General features: G+C 33.5%; 2 protein-coding genes across 3 annotated transcripts; one reads left to right on the top strand and one right to left on the bottom strand.

The window, feature by feature from the left end:
- Nucleotides 1–419: 419 nt before the first annotated feature.
- LOC130623916 (EF-hand calcium-binding domain-containing protein 4B-like) lies at nt 420–12,735 on the top strand. 2 transcript variants are annotated; one of them, XM_057439462.1, is made up of 13 exons: nt 420–613; nt 814–1,949; nt 4,226–4,372; nt 5,685–5,775; nt 6,049–6,207; nt 7,039–7,110; nt 7,359–7,474; nt 8,711–9,137; nt 9,507–9,724; nt 10,583–10,697; nt 10,781–10,882; nt 11,175–11,251; nt 11,545–12,735. In XM_057439462.1, the coding sequence occupies exons 2-13, from the start codon at nt 841–843 to the stop codon at nt 11,657–11,659; spliced, it is 2,748 nt and encodes a 915-aa protein (XP_057295445.1). In that variant the 5' UTR covers nt 420–613; nt 814–840; the 3' UTR covers nt 11,660–12,735. The 2 variants fall into 2 exon arrangements, with proteins under 2 accessions (XP_057295445.1, XP_057295444.1); XM_057439461.1 differs by having other exon boundaries at nt 793–1,949.
- A 1,602-nt stretch (nt 12,736–14,337) lies between these two features.
- On the bottom strand, nt 14,338–20,687 carry LOC130624087 (transmembrane protease serine 6-like). The gene is made up of 6 exons (XM_057439654.1): nt 20,528–20,687; nt 18,917–19,060; nt 17,668–17,916; nt 16,453–16,629; nt 15,228–15,515; nt 14,338–14,682 (listed from the first exon to the last, which is right to left on the bottom strand). The coding sequence occupies exons 1-6, from the start codon at nt 20,562–20,564 to the stop codon at nt 14,414–14,416; spliced, it is 1,164 nt and encodes a 387-aa protein (XP_057295637.1). The 5' UTR covers nt 20,565–20,687; the 3' UTR covers nt 14,338–14,413.
- Nucleotides 20,688–25,321: the final 4,634 nt, after the last annotated feature.

The following is a 25,321-nucleotide window of genomic DNA, read 5'->3' as shown; positions in this document are numbered from 1 at the left end:
AGGTGATAATTTTACGCATGCTCTTTTGTGCAAAACTCATCCAACGAAGCTCCGTTGGATGAGCTTTGCACAGTGTTCATATGAAAAGACTCCACCTTACTTAGTCGGTGGGAAGCCAGTCAAATAAAGTGGCATCTCATTTAAGCGAGTGCACTCGCTTTTCATATCAACGCAGTTTTATTCTTATGAAGATTTCTTAATCAGCCAACTGGGCTAACTTACATATTAACAGCCCCTTATTAGCAAAATAAACACCACATTTTTCTAAATTTATACAATTCAAAATGACAGATTTTCATTTTTAAGAAAGTAGTTATTAAAAAGCTGAGTAATTTCTTAAAAAATTTTTTTCTTGAGAATGTGGCCCCAATTAATTTGCTCATTGTGTATTTTACAATCGTATTAATTGCTATAGGAAGGGCTTTCCCCTGACTATGTTATCTTAATGGATAAATAAATGAAGTTCAAATCATAACATGACATTGTCAAAGAGCTTGTCAAGAGAAAAAAACAAAAGTTTATTGACAACGAAGAGAGAGAAACTATTACAAGCTAAAGGTGTATAAAAGAATGATATAAAAACAAATGAGGCGATTGTTCTTCTAGTGTTTTTGTAAGTATTTATTCTTTGTAGGCAAAGTTTATATTATTAAAACTTTAGTTTGAATATTAAATACATTTATAGCTATACCTAACACAAATTTAAAGAAGGTCTTATTGTGTGTTTCCTGTAAATATTATTAACCTAAAATAACTTAAATTTTTCTTTATCTCTGCTTTCTTTAACCATAGGTTGTCCCATTATATCTGTAGATTGTTTGATTAAAAGAACTTAACACGATGTCTCAACTGAGAGAAGAAAACTTAGAGCAAGTAGACGACTTTGATACAGATTCGATAACAAGTGACGGTTATGCGTATGATGAAGAGCAATTGGTTGATGAATCGACCAATCAAAATAACGTAGATGTTGAAAAAACGTTTCCAATAAGGAGAGCTTCATCGTGCAACACGTACTGTGGTTTATGTGATGCAAATAACCCGAATGTAGCTAGAGTAGCAAACGGGGGTTTTGCGTTACGAAAGGTAGCATCTTGTTCTTTATGCACGTGGGACATTGACGAAAGAATGTCGGATAACGAAGAAGTGAATTTGTCTGAAGACGAAGATAGGTCTTTTGAACGTACGCCATTAAAAAGATCTAACTCGTACACATTAGCTATGGATGAAATAGACATGTTGTCTGAAATTGACAAATGCAACACTGAAATGTCAGTGGACCAAAACGAACATAGTAACGGCAATGTACACTCAGATATGCTTCGGTTACCACCAGACGGGGGTGAAAGTAGTATAGATGAATTAGAAAACTGTTCCGCATCAATAGATCAAGTTAATGATACTAATGAACTTAATATTGAAAATTCTTTCGAATGTAATAATAACAAACATAATAATAACAGCAATAAGAAAGAAAAAAAGAGTAAAATTAAAAAACAAAAAAATAAATCCTCCAAAAACTCACTAGATAACATAGCTACCCAAGAATTAGATGACATATTTGGTCGAATTTCACGAACTCCAGATTCAATGGTATCAGTAGATGATGATGATAAATTTAGTTTGAACCTCAGCAATGAAAACTTTGGTAGTCTTTCAACGGGAAAGAAATCTCGAAGGATTTTAAAACGATTACTTCCACCTCGCTCATTATTCAGCAAACGTCAATCGAATTTAACCCCTCAGAAATCGCGTAGTGTCGAATATCTTTACACGAACGATTACCGACCATCAGAAATGCTGCATAAGTCTCTTTCAACGATCGAGATTGCATCGTGTGGAATCGATAACCAAGCGTTATACGAAGAGGAATTTGAGGTGGATAAAAGTGTTAACGAGAAATGGATAACATACTTGAATAGAATTGGAGGGATGTCTGTATTTGGAGGGTAAGCAGCAAATTTTACCTCTATATTATTAATAATGATAACCGTATTTTGTTCAAATCGCTTATTAATGGTAGATGAAATAGCAACAATCAAAAAATCCATGTAAATGTTTCACGGGCTAACAACCAGAGCACAATATTGTGTGACATTCACTTAATAACTAAAGCCAAGCGACTTTCTCTCCTGCGTTTTCATGCTGATATTTAAATCTGGCATATTGCAGTTTCTTTATTGTCATATCATCTAAAATTAAGAAAATTAAGGGTGTTGAATAAACTCCTTGAAAACAAAAGCTTACGACTGAAGCAAATCAATTTCTTAACTAATTTTAAGGTCATCGGCATTACGATGCCTCGTTTAAGCGCTGATTAACCTAAGTGTGAATTCCTGTTGTGACCCTTTTTGGATTAAGTTCAAAAAATTAAAAAAGCAAATTAATCGTAGGAACAAGCAAATTCAAGTACTGTTTAAGAAACCTTATTTCAAAACGTAACAATGAAAGCATTTTGCAATATTGTTAACCGTCTAAATTTTACAAGCGGACAATACTATAGTGGCAAGCTCAGTCGACACTTGGACCTCAGGCGATGATTTGTGGTTCAGACCGAAGTAATCAGTTATCTTTGTATTAATAGTTGCTGGTCTAAGGATTTCAAGTTTTGATGCCATGTATTGTAAACCATCTGCATGCATAAAGTTTTGAAAATTTGCAATACAAAAATCTGATGCGTCGTTACCGTCACCATAGCGATAAAAATGCACACAAACTTTGAGGCGTTTTTCATTTAATCAAATTAAGCATTTCATAAATTCCTTACTAATGACCTTTTCTGCGTGCTTCGCAATTTAATTAGACGTTGATTAGAACATTAATTTTCCTGTTCGTCATAGGAGAACAGGAAAACTAATTGCATATCATGGAATCTTTAAAAAAAGTCTAGCTATTAGGCCAAGCTGTATTCTATTTTGTTTTTGCGGAAATAAAAAGTATTTTCTCATAATGTGAGAAGGTGCAAACGTTTCGCAGGAGTCTATAGAAATTAAAAGGGTCATCTCGTTTCCTTTCAAACGGCGAGCACGCATAGTTTAAGAAGAACCGGCAAATATTTTTAGTCGGTTAAATCATTAGCCACTATCACGAAATTTGACACCTTTCGCCCACTAATTTTTGATTGCACTAAACAAGAGAAGAGTCAATAACGCAAACTTTGGTCTCACTTCTATTTGCCTTGGCTTTAAAAAAAAAAACATTAAGGCGATTTTCCAGACAGATTCATTAACTATTATATGACGTAACAAACTTTCAAACACAAACAAAACAAATTTCCTCGCGTTCAAACAAAAACGATTCAAAACAAACTTGTAATAAACGTAACATTTTGTTACGCCATAAAGTGGATATAATTTCCACTCTGGAACAGCTTGTCACATCGATGATGAAGGGAAGTCAGAATTTGAAGATTCAAATATGCTAGTGCATAGCCTGTAAATAAATCCAAAGGGTTTTCCCGTTCTTTATACTTCGTATTTCTTTTGCCACAGCTATAAAATCTCGCAGAAAGAGAATACAGCCGTTAATATAAGAGATAGCAAGTTTCTTCAGCAAGTTCCATTTGCAGGTTCCAATTGCAGGTTATATTTGCAAGTTTCTTTCAAAGATTTCTGTTGCAGGTTTTCTTGCAGGTTTCATTTGCATTTTTTATTGCAGTTGATACAGGTTTTCTTTGAAGACTATTTTTGCAAGTTCCTTTTGTATGTTATAATGCATATTACAGTATTGAACAGTATTGAATAACGTCCAAATAACCGATAACCTTCCTTTCTTGTTGTAAATGAAATTAACCTCTTGGCCTAACTGGAACTACCCATTAACCCTAAACCACAGCAAGCCCATCAATAAGCAAAAAAAATGATAACAAGAATCTCATAATGGAGATTCCAGAATACAAAAAAACATATGTTGCATATTTCGAGCATTTATGAAGTTATAGCGTTACGGCGAGTGGCCTTATGGCTATGAAGTTCGCTTTGTAATCACAAGGTCCGTGGTTCGGTCCACCGCACAGGCATGTTTAGCAAATGCCTTTTTCACAGCTACGGATAAATACAGCTACGGGTAATGTGAGGGAAATTGAGTAGGCATTGCAGGTGCATACCTATTGTATATGTTCAGGTTACGGGACCCACATCAATAACGGTGTTCTAACCATTGAAGTGGCTATCCTGTATAAATATTCGCAATAACAATAATAATAAAAATCATAATATTAATTTAGAAATCAAATGTTGCGTTATGTCTGGCACCAAATTGACTGCTATCAAAATGATTTACTACAACCTTTTGAAGATGTGGTAAAGAACATTTTGGAAGAGTTACAACAAGCTTACATGAAATGTCAAGAAATGGATAGTTTACTAATTTTGTAAGTATTTGCTATCGATTCAGTTTTTGTTTAAAACAAATAGCGAGTTGTTTTTGTCCAATGCAAATCTTAAAACTATGTGAGCCAACAAATAAACAAAACAATAATAAAATGAAAGGTAAAAATGTGAAAAATGATTAAAAATCGCCTGAGAATATAATCGGCTTAATGATGTTTCCAGTACTTTACAGAATGATTGCTTTTGGTCAAATTAAGTTATTGTAAGTTTTAAGTTGGAAAAATCAGCGTGATTTTCAAGTTTCTTCACTTTTTGGAATAAACAGATAAAAATGTTTTTAAGAAAATACTTTTTGCAACTGCTATGAAGTAATAATTTTTGCAGGCAAAAATTGGTAAGGTTCTTGTCAAAACTGGCAGTGAAGAAGAAGCGTTGGTAATGATGTTTATTTGAACCTGAAAAAAAATCATCGTCACCACCTCAACTTAGGATAGCATATAATCAAATTTGCAAAAATAAATCGCTTTGAAATATACCTATTGTGAAAAATAACGTTCTAACACCTGTTTTAGTACCTTTTTAAGCCTTTTTTGTTGCCTTAGAAAAAATGACAAACATCCTTACGTCATATGCATATCTCATTCTTCGCATTTTAACTCTCTCGAACTTTTTGGTGTCTTGACGAATTTTTCTTTCCCTTAGACAATTTGGTCACATTATTTCTGACTTTTGACAAACTTTTTCAAAACAATAATTCGAACTTTGTTTACGCTAATTGATTACCGGAGAAACATTGTGTTAAGGCTAATAACCTCTAAAGTGTTCATAGCTGCAGTTCCCAACGTTTAGAATCAAACCTGCACTTTGATAGCTTTGGTAGTGACGTCAAGTTATAAGCGTTTGCAACGGATAACAAATTACAATTTCGAAAACGCTACCATCTTTAGTTTATTTGAAATTGAGCATATTGAGCCCATCATTTGTAATAAAAAGCAATCTCGTAATAACTAAATAAATGCCCTGAAAATTTCGAAATTTCTAAAAACATTTTTTTAACAATTTCTGAAAGATTGCGATGGAAAAGAGAACTTATAGTTAGTGTGGGTTTGGATGTCGCCATCGGGGTTGTTCCGCTGCCAACTACGGAATGAACTGCATCGAAACTCCAATAGCCATTATTTGTGATGATTTTAAAAAGTTATTTTTCTTCAATTTTTTTAATATACGCTGCAGCGCATTATAACAATAGCCCTAACCCCAACCCTGATACGATACCTTGCAGAATTCACATAATTCCCAATTGATCTTTTTCTCCGTAGCATATATAACAAAACGCTTATATAATTTGTGCAGGAAAACTGAACAACAAGAAAAGGAAACTTCAAAGATTTATGAAGATATGGAGCAAGTGGTTCAACTGGAGCGAGAACAGATGCATGAAAAGGTTAGAAAGTCTTTATTCACCAATTTAATCAAATAAAATAGAAGAGAGACCTCCTCCGCATTAAGCAATTCTTCAATTTTGCCAAAAAATTCACAATTTATTTTATGTTTGTTATGCAAAAGGAATACTGGTGCTCAAAGACACTGTATTGCATTTCGTTTGTTAGACAAATCTTTTTAAGTAGGAGAAGTGGTCGACAACTTAACGGAAGCATTTGAAATTTTAGGTTGCGAGGATTGTTGGATTTTAACTTATGTATACATAATTTTTTAGCACGCAGAGAAAGAGGAACAAACAAGAACAGAATATTCCAAACTGTTAGAATTAAAAGAACAAGAAATTCAAGAACTTTTAAAAAAGAATCTTGAATTAGTTGAGAAAAATGAGAAGCTACAATCTGAAAATGTCGACGTGATGAGCTCAAAAGAAAATGTATGTTTTTTTATTTACACAAGAATGCAACCAGAGGGAGCTAGGGGTGAGTGGGGGGAGGGGATTTAGGGTTATTATTACCTGTATAGGTTGGAGTTGGAGAATATCTTAATAAGTAAATACAAAGTAATTTAAGAGCTTCATCTACTTTATTAATACAAGAATGTACTGACGGAGTACAAACATACTGATGCCAGAGGAAAATTTTGTCTTCTAAAAAACCTTTAAAAACCATTTTTTTTAAAAAATCATCTTTTAAAAACCAAGGAGTATAAATATTAAACAAAAGTAAAAATAAACATATTAAAAATGCAACTGGGTTCACCGTTCACTATTGAACAAAACTTTATCTCCATTCAAATATTCCATTACCATAATTTTTAACCTGGAGTTGTATACCTTTTATTTAAATTACTTAATCAATACCCTATGCTTACCATTTGATGCAAATGGATCCTTTTCTTTCTGTAGTTCTGCTTCTGTATGCTATTGCATTTAATTTTTATTTGACGAAGAGGACTTGTTGACATAGTTTTAAAAGGAGTTATAAAAATTAATAAAATATAGTAAATTTAGAAAAAATACCTAATTGGCCGTTTATATAAATACCCTCGCCTTGGTGGAGTTAATTTGTATATGTAAAAAAATGTTTTCTTTCTTGCTAGAAATATAGAATAAATCCATTTTAATCAACTAAGAAAGATATTTTTTGGAGAAACAGGAATTAAATCATGTGATGGCTGAGTGTTCTTGGCAGCTCATTAGAAAAATATTACGGATGATTGGTTTTCAAGAAGATGATTGGTTCTTCAAAGTTTTTTTATTGTTTAGATTGAAAGTCAAATTTCCCAACTCACTTTACATGAAAGACAATTAAGAAACGAGAACGAGGCTTTAAATGAGGTATGGTATAAAAACAAGTTATGTATTTTGAATTTTTTGCTTACTCATTATCAATTTTTAGATTGCATTGGTAAGTATGCAATATTATTGTCTACTGTATTACTTTGGAAATTAAATCTGTCTGTTATGTAGAGCGTTTTGTTTCCGTTGCATATCTCCCATAGATCCGAAATCATACTTCTACGACTTAATTTCCGTTGTCGAAAGTTTTTAACGAAATAACGTTTCCTTTTGTACACCATCTTTAGGAAAAATCTGCTTTGGTCGAAAAAATTAAGGAGTACGACAGTAGCTTGAAAGAGTTACAAGACCATGTCATTCAGAGAACAAAGATAGCGGAGCTGGAAAAAGAAAATTACAAACAGTAGGTCGCTTACATATTAAAGAACTCGAACATTGGTAGCTACATCTTAGACGAGTGTTGTAACTCAATTACATGCATTTTAGGTCTTTACATTTAACAGAATATGAACTTAATTCGCGAATAAAAATATGTGAAATTTTGGGGAAAATCTTATTTTATGCAAATCGTTGCACTCTTAGCTGTGTCTGGGACCACAATACGCCTTAAAAATGCCTTGCAGTTATGTCAATTAATCAAAATAGAATTTTATAAAGGAAAAAACTTGCAACAAGCAAGCAAACAAGCAACAAAACCCGCAAACGTTTTTGCCCGCGAATGTTTCCGTCTTAAAGCACACCTTATGTATCTTAGAGGAAGTGTCATAAGTGAAATAGTATTTTTTAAGTCCAAGGAATTTCATGACATTGTCTATGCGTTATATAGGGAATGTAAATGAAATGTATATATTTTTAAGTTTTACGCATTTTAAAAGAGTAAAAAATAGAAAACCAAATTTAATAACAAATATTCGGTTTTTATATTCGCCATGCTGATTGAGCTGGTTAGTCCAATGCAGATTTCATTTCTATAATAACTTGGCTGATTTCTTTTCTTTACAATTTTTTATTTTCTCGAAGATTAGTACTTGCGAAAAATTCTGTTTACTTTGTGAAGATTTTTTATCTAAAAAAACAACTATCAGAGTTTTATCCATCTCAGAGAGATTGTTGAAATAATTTGTGGAAATTATTTTGGGGATTTTGAAATGAAGCGAACTTGTTTATTGATCCATGACAAAACAAACAACTATCGTTGAATTAATTTTATGTTTTTTAAAGAAATTACAAATATTTTACAAAATTTGGTTCTAAGAATCTTGTGAGAACCAAAAGACAACGCATCTCTACACATATATTTGTTGATTTTATTTCTTTCTTCGAAACCTTTTCGTAGACAGGTTTAACTAAATTTTAAAAATAAAAAAACAACATAAAAACAAACAAAGTTTTGCCTGTTTATGGAAAAAACTTTTTTTGGTCCAAAAATAATTCGTTTTCCACTATTTGGGTTGCAATTTTTGGTCAAGGAAAACACCTAAATATTTGATTTTTGGGTAGGTCAATCCATCGCAGAACGTGCTCACTTCTCAAAACAACCAAGTGTTCGGGCGTTCATGGCGGTCTACGGATGGGTTAGCGTTTTTGCGAATTTTGACTGCAGATCCACGTTTAAGGTCGAACATATTCTAATGTTTAGATGCTTGCGTCGATATCAAGATTTAGTCGAAGAAAAAGAATTTCTAGATGTCAACATTAGCAATCTCTCCTCTGAAATAGAAGATCTACGCATTCAAAACAAATCACTGTTAGACCAACAACAAAACTGGACTAATTCCAGTATCCATTATGAACGCCCTGTTTCTCCAATTGACCCACTAGATGATAATTTTGATGTTAACTCCAACACGGACATGTTTCACTATCGTGCTGCTTCTCCTGAGAATATGGCAAATAAGAGTACCGCATCGTCAATTTTCAGTGACATTCAAATATCCGCTAGTCCTGCTACTCCGCTTATTCAAACTCCAAATGGCTTGACACCTTTGAAACAACGTTCATTCGATCAGAGCAAAAATATTCTCACTTCATCACCGAGGAAACAAATGTATAAAAATTCTGTCCAGGTATAATATTTTTTAATCATTGGTGAACAATAAAACCTTACTTGGTCCGGCAAAAGAAACTTACAGAAAAGTGTTAAACAACATGCAAGCAATTTCTTTCTATTCTGTGAAGAACAAAGTTGACATGCCCTGCAGGTTCAAACTTACTCGGACTAAAGGACTAAATTTTGAGATAGTGTGAAATATTAGGGACGACGCAAACTTTGGAATATGAATATTTCAGCCTGACATCGACTTCTCAAAACAAAGCAGATGACAATGTACTGATTACAGAAAATCATTTCAGGGTTGTTATCATGTAAATGTTGGAGAATCAACGTATCCTTTTTTTTTGTTGCTTTTTTAAAAGTTTGACATTTTTTTATTTAGACTCCAATACGACTTGCCTCATCAAACCAAACAGAATTTAAAGTCATTTTCACTGGTGATGTTAATGTAGGCAAGACAAGTTTAATTCGTCGTATTTGTCACAATAAATTTCGTGCGAACAGGGAAATGACTTATGAGGCAGATTATTTAACTAAAGTGGTCGAACATAAAGACCAAAAAGTCCGTTTAAAACTTTGGGATACAGTCGGTCAGGAAAGGTAAGTAATGTCGGATTACGTAGCATAATCCTGATTTAGAATTCCTGAGAAGTCGAAGAATCAAATACTCTAAATGAGTTAGAATTCGCCTTGAACATCCACTAATATTTTCTCCAAATTTCATTAATAGGTAGAACCTCAATAATATTATTTTAGAGGTCTTTAGGCCACAATCACCCCCGTCCCTCCCCTACAACAGAAAATGTAGACAAGATCTGTAAAAGTTGATTCTTTCTTTCCAAAAGTTTAAAATTGTTTTCAAATATCTATAAACGTCCTTCCTCCAATACACAAAGCATTTGCAAATCCTCGCTAACAGTTAAAAATAGTCAAACAGATCAGTTTTTTTAAGCCACAATTCGAGCATTAAACGATTCTATAACTGGACTGATAGATAATTGGCAACTATTTTCTTGTGAGTTTTTGGAAGAATACTGTACGTTAGTTCTTATATGTAATGTAACGTATGTTCTATATATGTAATTGAATTCTATGCAAAAATCTCTATTAATAATACCCGTGGTCCGTCTAAGTCGTGTTAACAGCGCATGAAACTAGTACAGGGACGACAAACCAAACATGCAATTTTTTTATGTATTATTATTCGCCAATATAAAGTAAAGTAACAATCAGAAGCGCTTTTTTATTTAAATCAGGAAAGTTATTTTTTGAGGCATAATTTAGTAGATGTCTAGTGTAAAGTATACCTGTACTAAGTGGTCCAGCTAGATCTACGGCTCAGTTTACACTTAACCTAGCATTCAACGCAGGGTTACCCTTGAATACTGGTAGCTTAGTTTTTCTAAACACTGTACTTGTCAAATTGGATAATGCAACTATTTCACATTGCTTTTTTAGATTTAACAGTATACCCCCGTCATATTTTCGTAAATCTGACGTCGTTATATTGATGTACGACATTGAGGAAGACACCTCATTTTTTAACGCTAAAACCTGGATACGCACAATTCACGTAAGTGATTACGCAACTGTGCTACATACAGCAGCGTCATTTTAAATGGTTCATTGCATACATTTACGGTTAAACTTTTTCAGGACTACACGACTGAGCATGTCTTCCTGGTTTTGGTTGCAAACAAGTCAGATTTGCATCATAAACGAAGAGTGCAGAAAGAAAAAGGGGAGCTACTTGCGAAGGTAAAACTTAACAGTTGGAGTTTTTAATACTGGCAATTCCAAACTGTGTTAATTCCAACAAGAACGTTTGAATGTTTTGAAACTCAACATATCTTAAAAATGGTATCATAGAATTAAATAGTTTAAATTTTCTTGTTTTTTCCTCAAAATATAATTACAGTATTTGCTAATTCTGATATATTCCATTATTCTGATATATTGACGAAAATCTGCAGGACGAACAAACATGAACTTAAAACTGCATTCTTTTGTCGTTATGTATCCTGCTTAATTATGTTTTCTGTATTTACAGGCTCATGATGCTATGTATGTAGAAACTAGCGCAAAAACAGGCGAGAATGTAAACACTCTCTGCGATATGATAGCTAGGTAAGTGTTGCTGTGTCTTTAATGGAATAAGTTGTATACGTCACACAACTGATAGAATATCACGTTTAAACCGTAAGATTGATGACTCTAATTGCGCCCAATTGAAGTCTTCGAATGATCATGAACTAGTTTGTCAGGGAAATAATTTCTGGCGCACAAGCAAGCGAAGGAAAAGATGGTAGAATTGAACCCTTAAAAGAATGAATTCACCATTACTTTTGTTATGTATCCTATGTTATTTCTTATTTGTACTTACTATTAGCAATAAATTCGTGCGCATTTTTTTCTTGTAGCACTTTGTTAGAACGTGAAGATACCGTATTTATTCGAAATAATTTCGAGAACAATTTATGCAGTTTAAGTTACTCGAAGAGAAAAATGGCAACTCCATCAATATGCTGTCAGTAAAAACTCACAATTCGATTGTTGGTGAATCTCTAAATCAGAGCCTGAAGATTCATGTATTAGTTTTGACTATACAGCCTATCAATATTCTTAGAATTGTAACAAATTGAAACATGAGAAGATAACCATAAAAAAAAAACATTTTACAGCCAATTATGTTGAGAATTTGTTTGATCACATATGAAGACAGTACGATAAATGTTAGCATTTTAAATCACAGTATTAGAATATTTATATACAGATGCACCATATTGCATTTTCTCTAATTATAATATACAAACTAGAGAGGTTAGTATAAGCGCTTGGATCGCATCCCGCAGTGACGCTGCTTTTTGTATCACATGAACAAACAGCTGCCCTGAACTTATGCAACATATTTAGAAGTTGCAGTCATTACTCCTTTATTGAGAAGTTTTCACGTGAAAATATCACCTTTTCCCTAGCATTAATAACAGCTACAGTAAAATATTTTTTTATATACTTTCAAGATTGTAGCGCAAGTTAGAAATTTCTTTCCTGCATCTTATCGGAGAAATTTTTTTCTCTCCGTTAAACGCTTATCTATTATTGCCTAGTTTTGGCTTTGACAATTGCATTCCGTAGGGTAAAGTGTTAAAAAGGACTGTATGTGCTAGAAGGTTACCAAGGCAACTAGGGAAATTTTTTTTAAAATTTTGGAACTCACTTTGAGAATTTAACGTGTTGACATTTTGTGAAACTTTAAATAAAGCATTTTTCTTTGAGGATGGTATACACCATCAAAAATATTTAAGACTGATATCTGAAGAAGCCACTAAAATAATTACCAGCAATCATTTTTTTCGTCAATCTTTCAGACCTTTTTGTAAGAAAAAGTGTAATATACGCTGAGAAAACAGGAAAGAGAAATTGTTCCAAACATTATGCGCAATTATGAGTTAACCACTACCAATTTATATATTTGTAATTTACTTTTGTATTAATTTTATTTATACAGAAGTTCTCATATTAGCAAGTAACCCTTTTATAAGTTGTAAAATTTTATAAACGATATAAGATGGAAATATAATCTAGATGTCCAATTACGCAACAAAATAGTACCAGTATAGTATTTAAAGTCATCTTAGCACTGTGCGCAAAAGTTTCTTTCTTTCAATATTTATGTTGTCACTCACATCTCCTCTTTAGCTACACCTTATCGGTAAAAAGTTGGTGACAAATTTTGGCTCAGTGACTTATATGTTATGCCGAACAAACACGTTATACGGACTTATTTTATCAACAATTGACCTTTACTGACTTTTTTGTCAAACTTTGCCTTAAGCAAATTAAGAACAAGAATTCCATAAAAGTGACGATACACATGTTGGATATTATTAGTATAACGTTTTTTATTCAAAATAATATATAAAAAATACTAAATTATATAAAAAGGGGAGATTTGCAATAATTTTCTTTGCATATATAATTTATACTTTAGTCGGCAACGAGAGACTGTGTTTGTAAAACCTTGGAGGAAAGAATACTGTATCTGTATTTTTTCCTCAGAGTTAAAATTTAGTCAGTAACAAGTGACGAAATCTGGTGCAGCTGACTAACTTTTTTTATCGACTAAAAACTTTATTTTATGTTGACCTTTTTACATATAAGATTGGTCGTTGATATAAGACTTTATCAACAAATAATACACCCACTTTCTTCAATGGTAGGTTAAAAGAATTAGCTTTCTCTGCAATTTTATCTCTTTTTTAAGCGCCTTATTGTCCCAAATTTTGTAGGGTCTTATTTTGGTCACTTCCTCGAAATATTTGTCACTTAGGTCCGACGAATAACTTAAATCATTCTCACATTTTGTTCCTGTAGAAACCTCATAGTCCGATAGCTAGCTGGTGCGCGTAATAAACGGATCACTCAAAATGTCAAGGTGCAAAAAGTTATACAAACTTTAGAACTACATAGACGTCTAGACAACCTGTTTATAAATAATTATTTTTTTTATACTTTTTTATTTTTATTTCCCTTCAGATTTTTTTTGGCGATAACATAAGCTACGTTTTGTAAAAAATATTGAGTATCAGTAAATCAAACGTTTGTTTTGACGAGGGAACAGAGGCAACGCGGGGTGCTGTATTTGTTAATAATGATGTAGCTAGTTCTCTAGTTCAAAAGGTTTAAAGTTTATTTTATTAGGAAGTTTAAGTTAAAAGCAAGGTGAGTACCAATATGGCATAAATCATGAATATCCAATATATGTATGGAACATTTTTATCATTCTCAGCTATATTTGAATGCGCAATATGATATTTAAGATGATTTAAATTGTTGTTTTTGCCATCAGTGATCATAAACTTTTCCATCGCCATTAGATCGTGTAAATCACTAAAGTCGAAATCCAGCGGCCGTTTTGTAACCCCTTTAAAATGGAATCTGTTTTTTATTGATCAAAAGGACGTAACAAGTTCATAACAAATGCACAATATTTTGCAGCGTCCTAATAAAATCGACCACTTGATGCAAAAATCTTTAATTCTTTGCCAGTCTGAACAGTTCGCAGTGCAATAATTTGTTCCGCCTTATCTTTTTGTCGGCCCTAAACTTTACCAAAATTTTAAAACCACATCACTCAGGGCGAAAAAAGTTTGGGCCGATTGGGTTTGATATAAGAAGGACTTTACTACGTAAACAGGGGGAAAACTACAAAGTTATACTAGTGCAAAGTTCAACATTTTCAATTTTAAACGAACCAATGAAATTACAGATAAAGTGCAAAGCGATTACTTAATAATAATATGGTCGTTGATGTTCACCAGTTTTGACCTCACCAGTTCTGTTCATCTCTCGTTTCGCGTTTATAGATGAAATGCGTTCAAAGATTGTTATAATCGAGTTAGTGTCGTCGTCATAACTTAAAAGAGTCTCAATTATCCAGCTTTTCATGAGCGGTAGATTCGTGTAGACGCCGTAATAATTAGGTGTACCACATTGGAAACCACTTGATACCAAACCAACTGCAATCCAGTAATTTCCATTTTTACAAGACATAGAACCTAGAACAGAGAAATTAATTTCGATAGATTTGAGGTTCAGAAACCAAAATACTGGTGCTTAAACTACCTCTATTCTACCGACCTTAATCCGACAGAGAAGAAATAAAATTAACTAAAATGAAAGCCACTTAGAATATCGTGCAAATGTTGGTGAAGGAGATCGAAAAATCATTGCAGGTTTCCTATTTTTTTAACGTCATATGCAACAAGATTATGGGTTTTTTGGATCAAATTTGCTTACTTTTAGCTTGTTTTCTATCGACTTATGAAAGCCAAATTCATGTGTTTGCTTGCTAAGTTAGACTATTGCGCAAATCAAAATTAAATTTAATTTTAATTAATTACTGTTGTGTTTAAAGTTTTCTTTTTCTTTTATTGTTCTTGGTTATAAAATATTGGGTATAAAAGCGTATGATTAAAGCTATACTATAGTGTACAATGTCCGCAGAGCACCTTGTAGGTTGGAGAAGCCTTAGGAAGAAAACGGTTTGATTGGCTCAGTAGGTTCCCGCTACATAAAAGAATTTGACTAAAATTTAGCATACCTCCCGAATCATATCTACATGCATCAGCTTTTCCTGATTTGAAACCAGCACAGATGGCTCTCTCGTGCACTTTACCATTATACGAAACAGGCAAGTTACAAATGTCTCGTGGTATGATTTTCACGGTGGCTTCTTGTAGTTTATTTTCTGTGGCTCCATTTGAAGTTTTTGCACCCCATCCCATGATCTTGCATTCAGTGTGAGAATTGAAGACTGTATTCAAACCCGTCAAGCAAACCGGTGAGACGTACTCAGTATAATTTATTGGCGTGGAAAGTTTCAATAGCGCTAAGGAAGTGAAAAAAACATAGGTTATGGGATGGGCAGTGGTATTTCAGCTAGTCTTGATACAAATGCCATATAAATTTCATCGCAGATGGGTTGAGTCTTACGATTGAGTTTATTGACTTTGATACACTCATAAATGGTTTATAATCAATTAATTTATTGAAGATGCCTTCCAAGGCTACGGATAGAAGTTTTATTCTGATTTAAGATTCAGTGGCTCCATGTTACGATCAAAAAAACTTTACGCCAGTTTAAGTTTAACATAGATTTAATTAAGGAGGAAACAAACAAGTATCAATTGGGAAATAAAAAGATAGCATGTATTCGCGAATCAAAATGCGAGAAAAACTCGAACCATATGATAGCTGTCGTCGTAAACTAAACTTTTAAGCATTTTGTAACGACATTAGATGTATAATCATGCTGAAACATTTCCCGGGTTTCTAGGGAAATATTGTTCATACAAACAGCACCTCAAATAAATTTTAATCAAAGCATCAATGCAAACAGAAAAGGCGTGTTATTCAAGTCTCTTTACACTAAAGAACCGACTGATAGCCTTGTCGTAGAGCGTTCGCTTTCAGTGCGGGAGGTCTTGGGTTCAAACCCTGGCCGAGTCATGCCAGAGACTAAAAAAGTGTGAATCTATCCTTTCTGCTTAGCGTTCAGCATGAGAATAGGATTGATATCTTAGGCGGTTGTCTAGTTGAGCGATTGCTGTGCTTCCACGACTTTCGTAGCTCAAATGGGAGCTTTAAATGCGCTAGGACCCCCTTCGCAGGACCCTCGTTGATAGCAGTACCAATAGGAACTGAAGAGGCTATCCTGGGTAAATAATAGTAATAATAAACTGCAATTTGGGCGAAACGCAAATGCCATATTTCCTGATAGCTAAAAAAACCCAATTAAATAACAAAGGCAAATTTGTCTTGCTTACCCACGTCGTAGTCATCTGGCACATTTTTATATCCAACTTTCCAGTATTTGTAGTTTCTTTCGTGAACAATAATTTTCTTGACGTTATGTCGTTTTTCTGTCCCTTCTTTCAAAAATTGATTATGTTCACCAACCATGACAAACCAGTCTTTTTCATTATACGAAGACGAGTCCTTATCTATATCAAGTATAGATAACAAAAACAACAAAATGTCAAAAGAGCACAATGAAAAATCCTCAAAGTAAAACCAAAAAACAAAACAAAACAAAATAAAACAAAACAAAACAAAACAAAACAAAACAAAACAAAACAAAACAAAACAAAACAAAAACAAAACAAAACAAAACAAAATAATACAAAACAAAACAAAACAAAACAAAACAAAACAAAATAAAATAAAACAAAACAAAACAAAGCAAAACAAAACAAAACAAAACAAAACAAAACAAAACAAAACAAAACAAAACAAAAACAAAACAAAACAAAACAAAACAAAACAAAACAAAGGACATGATCCCCTGCAAAAGAGAATGTACCTTGTATGTTTAATAACATTTGTAATTTTCTCTTAAGCCAGCTTTAGGTTAAATATTTTTTATTTTTAGCTGTGTTTGTGTCCTTACCCTACACGTAGATCACATGTTTCTACGCGCCAGTGGGTGTTGTCCTTTCAGTATCCACTGGACACGATGTGTACCCGGCAACTGGGTACACAGACCTTTGTTATATGTTTGTCGATGCCAACGTACACACATAAAGAACCCTGTGTACGTCTTTTAATTACTTTTATTCCACATTCTTGTGTAAGGTGCGAGACATGTGTAAGATTTTTGGCAATGAACTGTGTTTTTAAGTATTAAAAAATATCGCTCAAAAAACAAAATAAAAGTGAAAAAACTATCCTCGCGCAATAAATATTTGGTACTTGAGCGTACATTTTTTATGCGCACAAACTTGATCATTTTTGTACGTACAGCAATTTGTCAACCCGTTTATAAAAGCAGGTGGTAAGATCTTAGCTAACCGTAGTGGTGTATTAACAACGTCCTTTTTATAGGTAGTAAACTAAAATTCCTGCCCGCCTCACTTTCTCAATTACATTAGTTAAGTTAATTTAGAAGGTGTTTATTAGGGCGGAGGGCGTTCATTATTTTTTACGGCGTGTTAATTTGAGCATGGGATTTCTTGGAGCTTCTACCATAAGTCCTCACTTACCGAAGCAGTGAGCAGCTGTTACTACCCAGTCTGGAGAAATGATTGCTCCACCACAATGCAATTCACCATTATAATACAAACCGACATGCCATGGCCAAGCGCCTTTAACACTTTCTTTGCCACCAACAATGCGTCGAACACGTTGGTGAAGCGGATTCAAGTCTTCTTCCTGCTGGTCGAATCTTTTCTTTCTTTTTGATTCAAATGTACCTGTATCACCAAACTTTCGATGCCCGCATTGCTTTTTAACTAAGACAATAAATATGATATAAATAAGACAAAGAAGAAGGAGAAGGAAAAGGACCTAGGAGAAGGGGGGGGAATTTTTAAATTTAAAATAGACAAGAATGCTGCAAACGCAAACATGGCAAAAAGATAACGCAAGTAAGGGACTTTTACAATCAACTTTGTTTTCTACAATATTTTGAATATTCTTGAAAAAAATAGCTGTATAGACACGAGAGCAACAAGAAATTAACATAATGGTAAAAATGGCGGACACTTTTCAAAGTTCTCTAAAGAACAAACAGTGATAGACGGCATTGTAAAACGAAAGTAGTGTAAAGCTTCAGCAGTTAGTTTTAGACTGGAATAATATAGTACACCCAAATCTAACAGTCAAGTTGGATTTATTCATATACTTTTTGACATTTCCCTTACTATTCGATTCTTTTAGTGCATTATTTTAGTTAACCAAGCTTTTTCTGAGGATACTAAAAATGAGTTCAGTACATGTTAGAAACTTTACATTCTCTACTGTACTCATTTCTTTTTAAGCCTCGTCTAGGAAAGAAGTGTTGTCTCTACGTTGTCTTTTAAGCATCGTCTTGAGTTGAAATTTAAAGAAAAATTTGGCCTAGTTAACTAAGCTTTCTTAGATACGAGGATGTTAAAATTGAGTATTTTTTCGATTTTTTGGCGTTGCTGGATCTCCTGTTCTAACCATTACAATTTTTTCATATAAATACAATGAAATACATTTATAAAATTTTGTGCATTTATTTTTCCCCAGCTATTTCGTATAGCTGGGAAAAAATAAATGCACATGTGTGATACCCCCGTAAAGCCATAGCTATAGAAGCATACTTCAAATGCAATACCTGGTCTTGCCTTTCCCATATGCCGAGATATTATTGTGGTTAATATGTTTTATTTAAAAAACTTAACCTGTGTCTCGGCCCCACTCCTAGAGTCCCGTGAACCAGAATCCCGTTTCTACCCACATGCAAGAAGATTGCACCAGACTTACTCCTGTCTTCCATTTGACAAGTTCGTGGGCACATCATGTGTATAAACACTTCATTACAGAGGTTGGTAATTTTGGCCAGTCCTTCACAGTACGGGCTGTGATCAACTGTAGTCTTCACATTTGATTGAGCGTTGGTAATGACACCTATAAGTGAGGAGAAACACTATGAAATATGGCTTGAAATGACATTTTACCAAATAAATATATAAATAAAAAGATAGAAAAACAACATAAGAAAACTAAAATTTAAAATAGATCTATCCTTGTTTAACTTTATAGGAAGATATTTCATTGTTTCGTGTTTAACATCATCGAAATTTTACATCATATTTTCAGCTTTTTCAATATTATACAACACTTGAGTGACGTAACTTCGTTTTTTCTTTACGTATAAATGGAATGCTTCGATCTGCCAATCTTTGCTTCAAGATGATATTTTTCAAAAAACATATAAAAGTGACAGTATCGTTTTTTCACTCATTAAAAACCGATCAATTGAACAATTGTTTTAATGAATTTTAAAGCAATCTCCCTTTGGAAAAATCATAGTTTGATTTCGAGGAGACACTAAATATTAGTCCCTCGACCCTCTTTCCTCCTTCCTAAAATACCAATTGTGCTTCCCATAGGCCAAAACCTACCATCGGTCATAACGGCAGATATTTGAGCATTTTTCAAAGTTGGCGTAGAGAAGCAATTTAAGAACACACCGCGCCGGGGTAAGTTGCGAATGTATCACTTTTATATACACCTAGGTATGCTAACCCGTGGATAGAATGTGTTAGTTGTGCTTTCTAACATATTGGAATAACGGAATAATCGACATCAGGTCCCACGAAGTATCGAAATATCGCGAAACAGAGTGCTGACGTCAGCAACAGTTAGCACGTTTATGTGTTCGGATATAACCAAATAATTAAGATTCTAATTAACATGGACAAGTGACCTATCCAAATTAGTTGAAACTACTACTTTTGACAACGAATTTAAAAATTGCAATTATGTGCCAATACTTTTTTTAATGATTGTAAAAGAAAAACGGAATTTTAAAAATCATGTTTCTGGAAATTTCAAATCATAACTCCCGTCCTCGTTTTTTTAGTCATGGCGAGATTACTTGACTTATTCAGTGTGTAAAAGTTCAAACTGTTCGAAATGCAATAAACACTATGCAGAAGTTACTTCATTGATTTAGACCAATAATCCTGACTTTTGTCGGCTAAGATAACTGCTAAAATATATTCTTTATGCTTCCAATGCTATACTTCATGGGAATTGCTCCTACTTTGAATATTTAAGATTCCAACTATTTTCTGCATCGAAAAGCGTACTTCCAAAGAATAATTGAAAGAAGTTTGATTTTTGAGTAAAAAAAATTTTTTTGCGAAAAAACAATATCAGTATGAAATATCTCTTTTTTTCATTCTGTCATTTACTACTTTAATTTTTTTTGCCATCAAGTCATCTTTTTACCGAATCTACTTCAATAACATTGAGAAACTTGACGGATTTGTTTTTCGTCCCAAAACCTTTCAGTCAGGAAAAATTTTGACGAGGTATTGGAATGAAAAATAAAAAAATCCAATAAAAAAAATAATTACAAATACTTACATAAGGCATAAAGAACTAATATTATCTTGCCATTCATTTTTTACATTCACTGCGTAACACCACCTCCTATTCGACCTTACAAAGAAACATTAGAGCAAAAAGAGGCCATTTTTATACTGTTGACTTTCTCGATAGCACTCGTAAACAGGCTGTGTTTGTATTAGTCTGTATTACTCTTTATTATTTTTAATATATGTTTGAAGATGAACAAGTGGAAGATCGGAAGCAAATGTGAAGAAAACGTAATTTCTTGTTGATTTGTGAATTGCTGAACGTTTTAAAGATCTTAAAAGATTCTAAACATTGCATTTGTTTTTGTTCTATTAGTTTTTTGTTTAGGAAAGACGTTTTATCCCAGACCTCCTTAAGGTAGCCATACATATATAACCGCAATAAAACTGTGCAATAGGTGGCTGCATTTTGTTTGAGATTTAATAACACAATACGTCAATGCGATAATAATCATGCAATAATGTCACGCAGATGTTAAACAGGCAACGTATCATTGGATAGACTTCTTGCTTTTGGTCTGAGAAGTTAAGGCCTTAACTTGCCTTCTTTTATGCAAAATGTTATTTTGATGGAAAACCATCTTCCAAGGTCATTGCGAAAAACAATTCACGACGGTGTTAAAGAGAATTTACAAAGGACGGTGCCACATGCAGAACTAAGGAGAGCCTTGTATCTTAAATAACATGGAATGAATGTTAATGAAAATCAAACCTCTGAAATTTTATTAGTCATGCCGAATTTTTGATGCTCCAGAGAATTAGGAATGCGTTTGTGAATTGAATAAAAATCGAATTTGTTTTATAAATGACTATTTTTACCGGTATAGCTAAACTCGAAATTGTCCAACTGAAAGTTTCTATAAAAATAAAAGTTGGACGGACAGCCTTGGAACTTACTTTTTATTTTCTATCAATCGGCATTAAAAAATTTATCGGCAAAAGATGAAGTTGGTTAACATGATTGGTCTTAAGAAAAAGTTGGTAGAAAAGTCAACCGGTCAAACTTTTGTCACTTTGTTTACCGATAAAGCAGTGATTTCAACAAGAAAAATGAATTCAAAAAATATATCAGTATAAAATTTGCAAAAGACCCCAATATTTTGGCATGATGAGCTTAAGAAGAACACATCTTTAATTACAACGCATTTTCTGGGCAAATTTTAGAACCCTGTCACTTATAAAAGCTACACGTGTAGTAGAATGCAGTAGTTTTTTGATTATCTTTTCCGGCTGTATGGACGCACATACTATTCTACGTAGTAACTTGCAATATATATTTTTGTAGGCAGGTTAAAAACAGCTTTACCTCTTCTCTTTATAAAAGACCTTCATAATATGAACGGAATTTAAATCTCTGACACCATTTCTCCGCATAAGAAGAATATAATCTACAGAACAAATAAACTGAATGCAAAAGTCAACACAGCAGGTCGTTAATTTGACTTACTTATCAGTCTTGTTTAACTATTCTATTATATGGCGACAGCTAGTATTTGTCAATAAATATTTTCCCAGCTTTAATGAGTGCTTGTTGTTTTGTCGCTTACGTTTCACGTCATCTTATGTCTTGTATAAACAAAGAGGATGAACTAGTGTAGTTCTTCTTCTTTGTGAGGCCAGATGTTTTAGAAGCCCCAATTTTGTAATCATTGACGCTGGAACTTATTTATTAATAAAAATACAAATTTTACGTAATTACTTTACTCGGCTTCTCAGGGACGTTTCTAGATTAGCAGGCCCGGCAACTTTGTTCAAAGGGACTACTAAACAGCTATTGTTTTCGAATTTAGTGACTTACACGAAAGTCGAGCTAATGGCGGTGAAAAAGTTTATGATCACTCAAAAACAACATCTTAATCATCTTGAATATATTATTGGGTCTCTAAATATAGCTGAAAATGACAGAATAAATCCCCTACATATATTAGCACTTTAGAAGCACTTAATTTTTACCAGAATACCTCTTCAAACACAGAGCCTTTTATATATAGAGCTAAGGGTTATAGCCCTAACATTTTTATTGGTATCTTCAGAGTAGGCACTCACATAAAGTATTACGTTAGGGCGTCTTATTAACAAATGCGTTTTATAACTAACACTTTTTGCGAAAGGATGATTGAAAAATCAAAGTCATAGTTCCTTGTGACAGTCATGTAGTGAATCCATTTATATATGTTGATATGTTGAATTCAACAAATTCAATCCTTACGACACCTAGGCTTTCATTAGCTAACACACAAAAACCTACAATGTCACAATTGTAGGTTTTTCACAACAGTGCTATTATTACCACGGCTACCTTTGGTCAACATTTTCAGTGATCCGTCCTTGGATGAGATATCCAACACAGAAATGTCTATGCCTAAAGCAACTGACTATAGCTTAGAGGTTGAAAGTTTACATGTTTAGAAAAATCTGTTTCTGAATCTGATGCAACTTCTTATAACCCGTCTTCGACCATATGAGCAGGTGACACCAGAAGGGAGGCTTATAAATGAGACCTTCGCAATCGCGTTTATACACGCTGTAACTTGACTTAAAATATAGGATTACTGCCAAAAGATTCGTAAATGCTACAAGTAACGTAACGAACGATGCGGTAAGCTTCCCGTTTTTTAAATTTAATTATTTATTGCTTCATAGGATAAATTTTACTTTCTTTTTTAGATAACAAGGCATCTTAAGAGTAAGACACATTTTATTGCTCTCAAAGTTTTAAAACTAGCAGAAAACACGACAGTTGAACATAAAAAAGGACCAGTTTATGGTAGAGTCGACTTAGTAACCACAGCTTCGTGTAAAGCAGGATACATAGGTAAAATGAATAGGACATATAGTCTAGCGCTTTATCCAACCTTGTCTTTAAACAACTTCAGCATGTTGATTGAAACACAGTGAATAAATGGCGTTAAATTTATCAGTGACTGCGATAAGAAAATTCTTAATTTGAAGAACAAAAATAAAATACCGTACTGCAACCATATGTTTTAGTGAGATGGCTACACGCTTCTTATATAGGAATTATATAGGAATTTCTTTCTAGCCTCGATATTCTTAGATTATGTTCTTATAAAAAAAGGGTGTAGTATAGCAAGTGTATAAAAAAATTCTATTTCATTAGTGTTAAGATCGTATTTTTTACTTCAATCCAGGAAACTATGATTGCTGCACGTAAGTTACTACACGTAAGGTAATAGTATCTATTGATAAAGCACGGATGGATTGCGGGCATGAAAACAGGAGATAATAATAGGATGTTAGCAAGAATCGAGCAAGAATCATATATGTGGTGAAGGGAAATAGAAGAGCTACCCTAGATCGAGATAATTTTAAAAAACAACGAAAATTGGACTTTTGTAAACAAAGTTTATTATCCCTTACATTATTTAAAGAGTATCCTACGTTTTTTCTGATAAATCAACGATTTTCTCAGACCCATTATATTTTCCGAATGGGAAAGTCTGATAGTGGTACTAAATCGGATGGCAATAAAAGAATCTGGGTATACTATTATAAACAAACTAAAAACTCCCCACATAGAGGATAAACAATACCTTTCACCAACAGCAGAAGAGCTATTTTTAAAAAAGGCCGGAGGCAAAACCTTTAAAAAACTGGCTTTAAACCTGCAGGTGGAACAACACCCTGACAGTAACAAATATCTTGTCATTAAAACTATAAAGGAATGAAAAGAATCACCTAAATGCCATACAGTGTCACCCTTGCTAGCGCCATTTTTTTAAGGAAATCTTGAAGAATAATTATGCAACGTACCTATGACAGTCATCAATATAGACAATATTCTATATCGGGTGTGGACGAAGAAGAACATTAAAAAACTTAAAATTCGTTTTTAATATTTTATGCGAAATACTTAGGCTTTAACCTTGATTGTAATGGTATTCGAGCCTATCTCGACAAAATTAAAGCCGTTATCGAAGCCCCACAACCGACAAATGTCAGTCAAGCACACAATTAAATTAACTACTACAATGAGTTTATCAAAAAGATGCCGTCGATTACATCGCCATTGTAGCAACTGCCTTAGAAAGAAGCACCGTTTACTAGGCGCGTGAACATCAAGATGCGTTCCAATAATTGAAGCCGTGCCTAATTGAATCCCTAGTTGGTGTGGTTGTCGGTCCTTTGCATGCGATGTTTCTTGAATTAGTCGCCGTATTATTGCACATACTTCCAGGCAAGTAGAACATGAGATAAGTACGAATAAAGTTACTCTCAACTTGATAAATATGGCGTAGCTATTATGTTCGGCCTAAAGAAATTCCACTATTATGCAATTGGTCGCCATTTGACATTGATTACCGACAATAAAGCACTTTCTATGATATTTGATGGTAAAACTACAATACCCACACTAGTTGCCGCACGGTTGGAACGATGGTCAGTAGCACTTTGCGCGTAAAGGCAGGACATTGAATGTAAATTAACTACGCAACATGCAAATGCTGACATGTTATAATATTTACCACTTCAAAATGAATGCAATGCAACACTCAACAACACCAATAAACTGCAAAGTAACTTTCTCCCAATCAATGCCGATCAAATTTGCACAGCCACACAGAACGACAGAATTTTAAAACTCATTTAGGAGTACTGGTAAAGTATGGATTGGATTGTTGGATTGGCAATTTGATTGTCTAATTTCAAGCGATGCTTTTAAGAACACTATTTGCATATCATATCCTGATTATGTTTTTTAAAGAATTTTTCAAACATATCATGGCGCATGTCCTTTATGCTAATCTTGACCCATGTTATT

This window comes from Hydractinia symbiolongicarpus, chromosome 13 (genome assembly GCF_029227915.1).
Source record: "Hydractinia symbiolongicarpus strain clone_291-10 chromosome 13, HSymV2.1, whole genome shotgun sequence".
NCBI lineage: Eukaryota > Metazoa > Cnidaria > Hydrozoa > Anthoathecata > Hydractiniidae > Hydractinia > Hydractinia symbiolongicarpus.
This window is presented reverse-complemented; position numbering and strand designations above follow the sequence as displayed.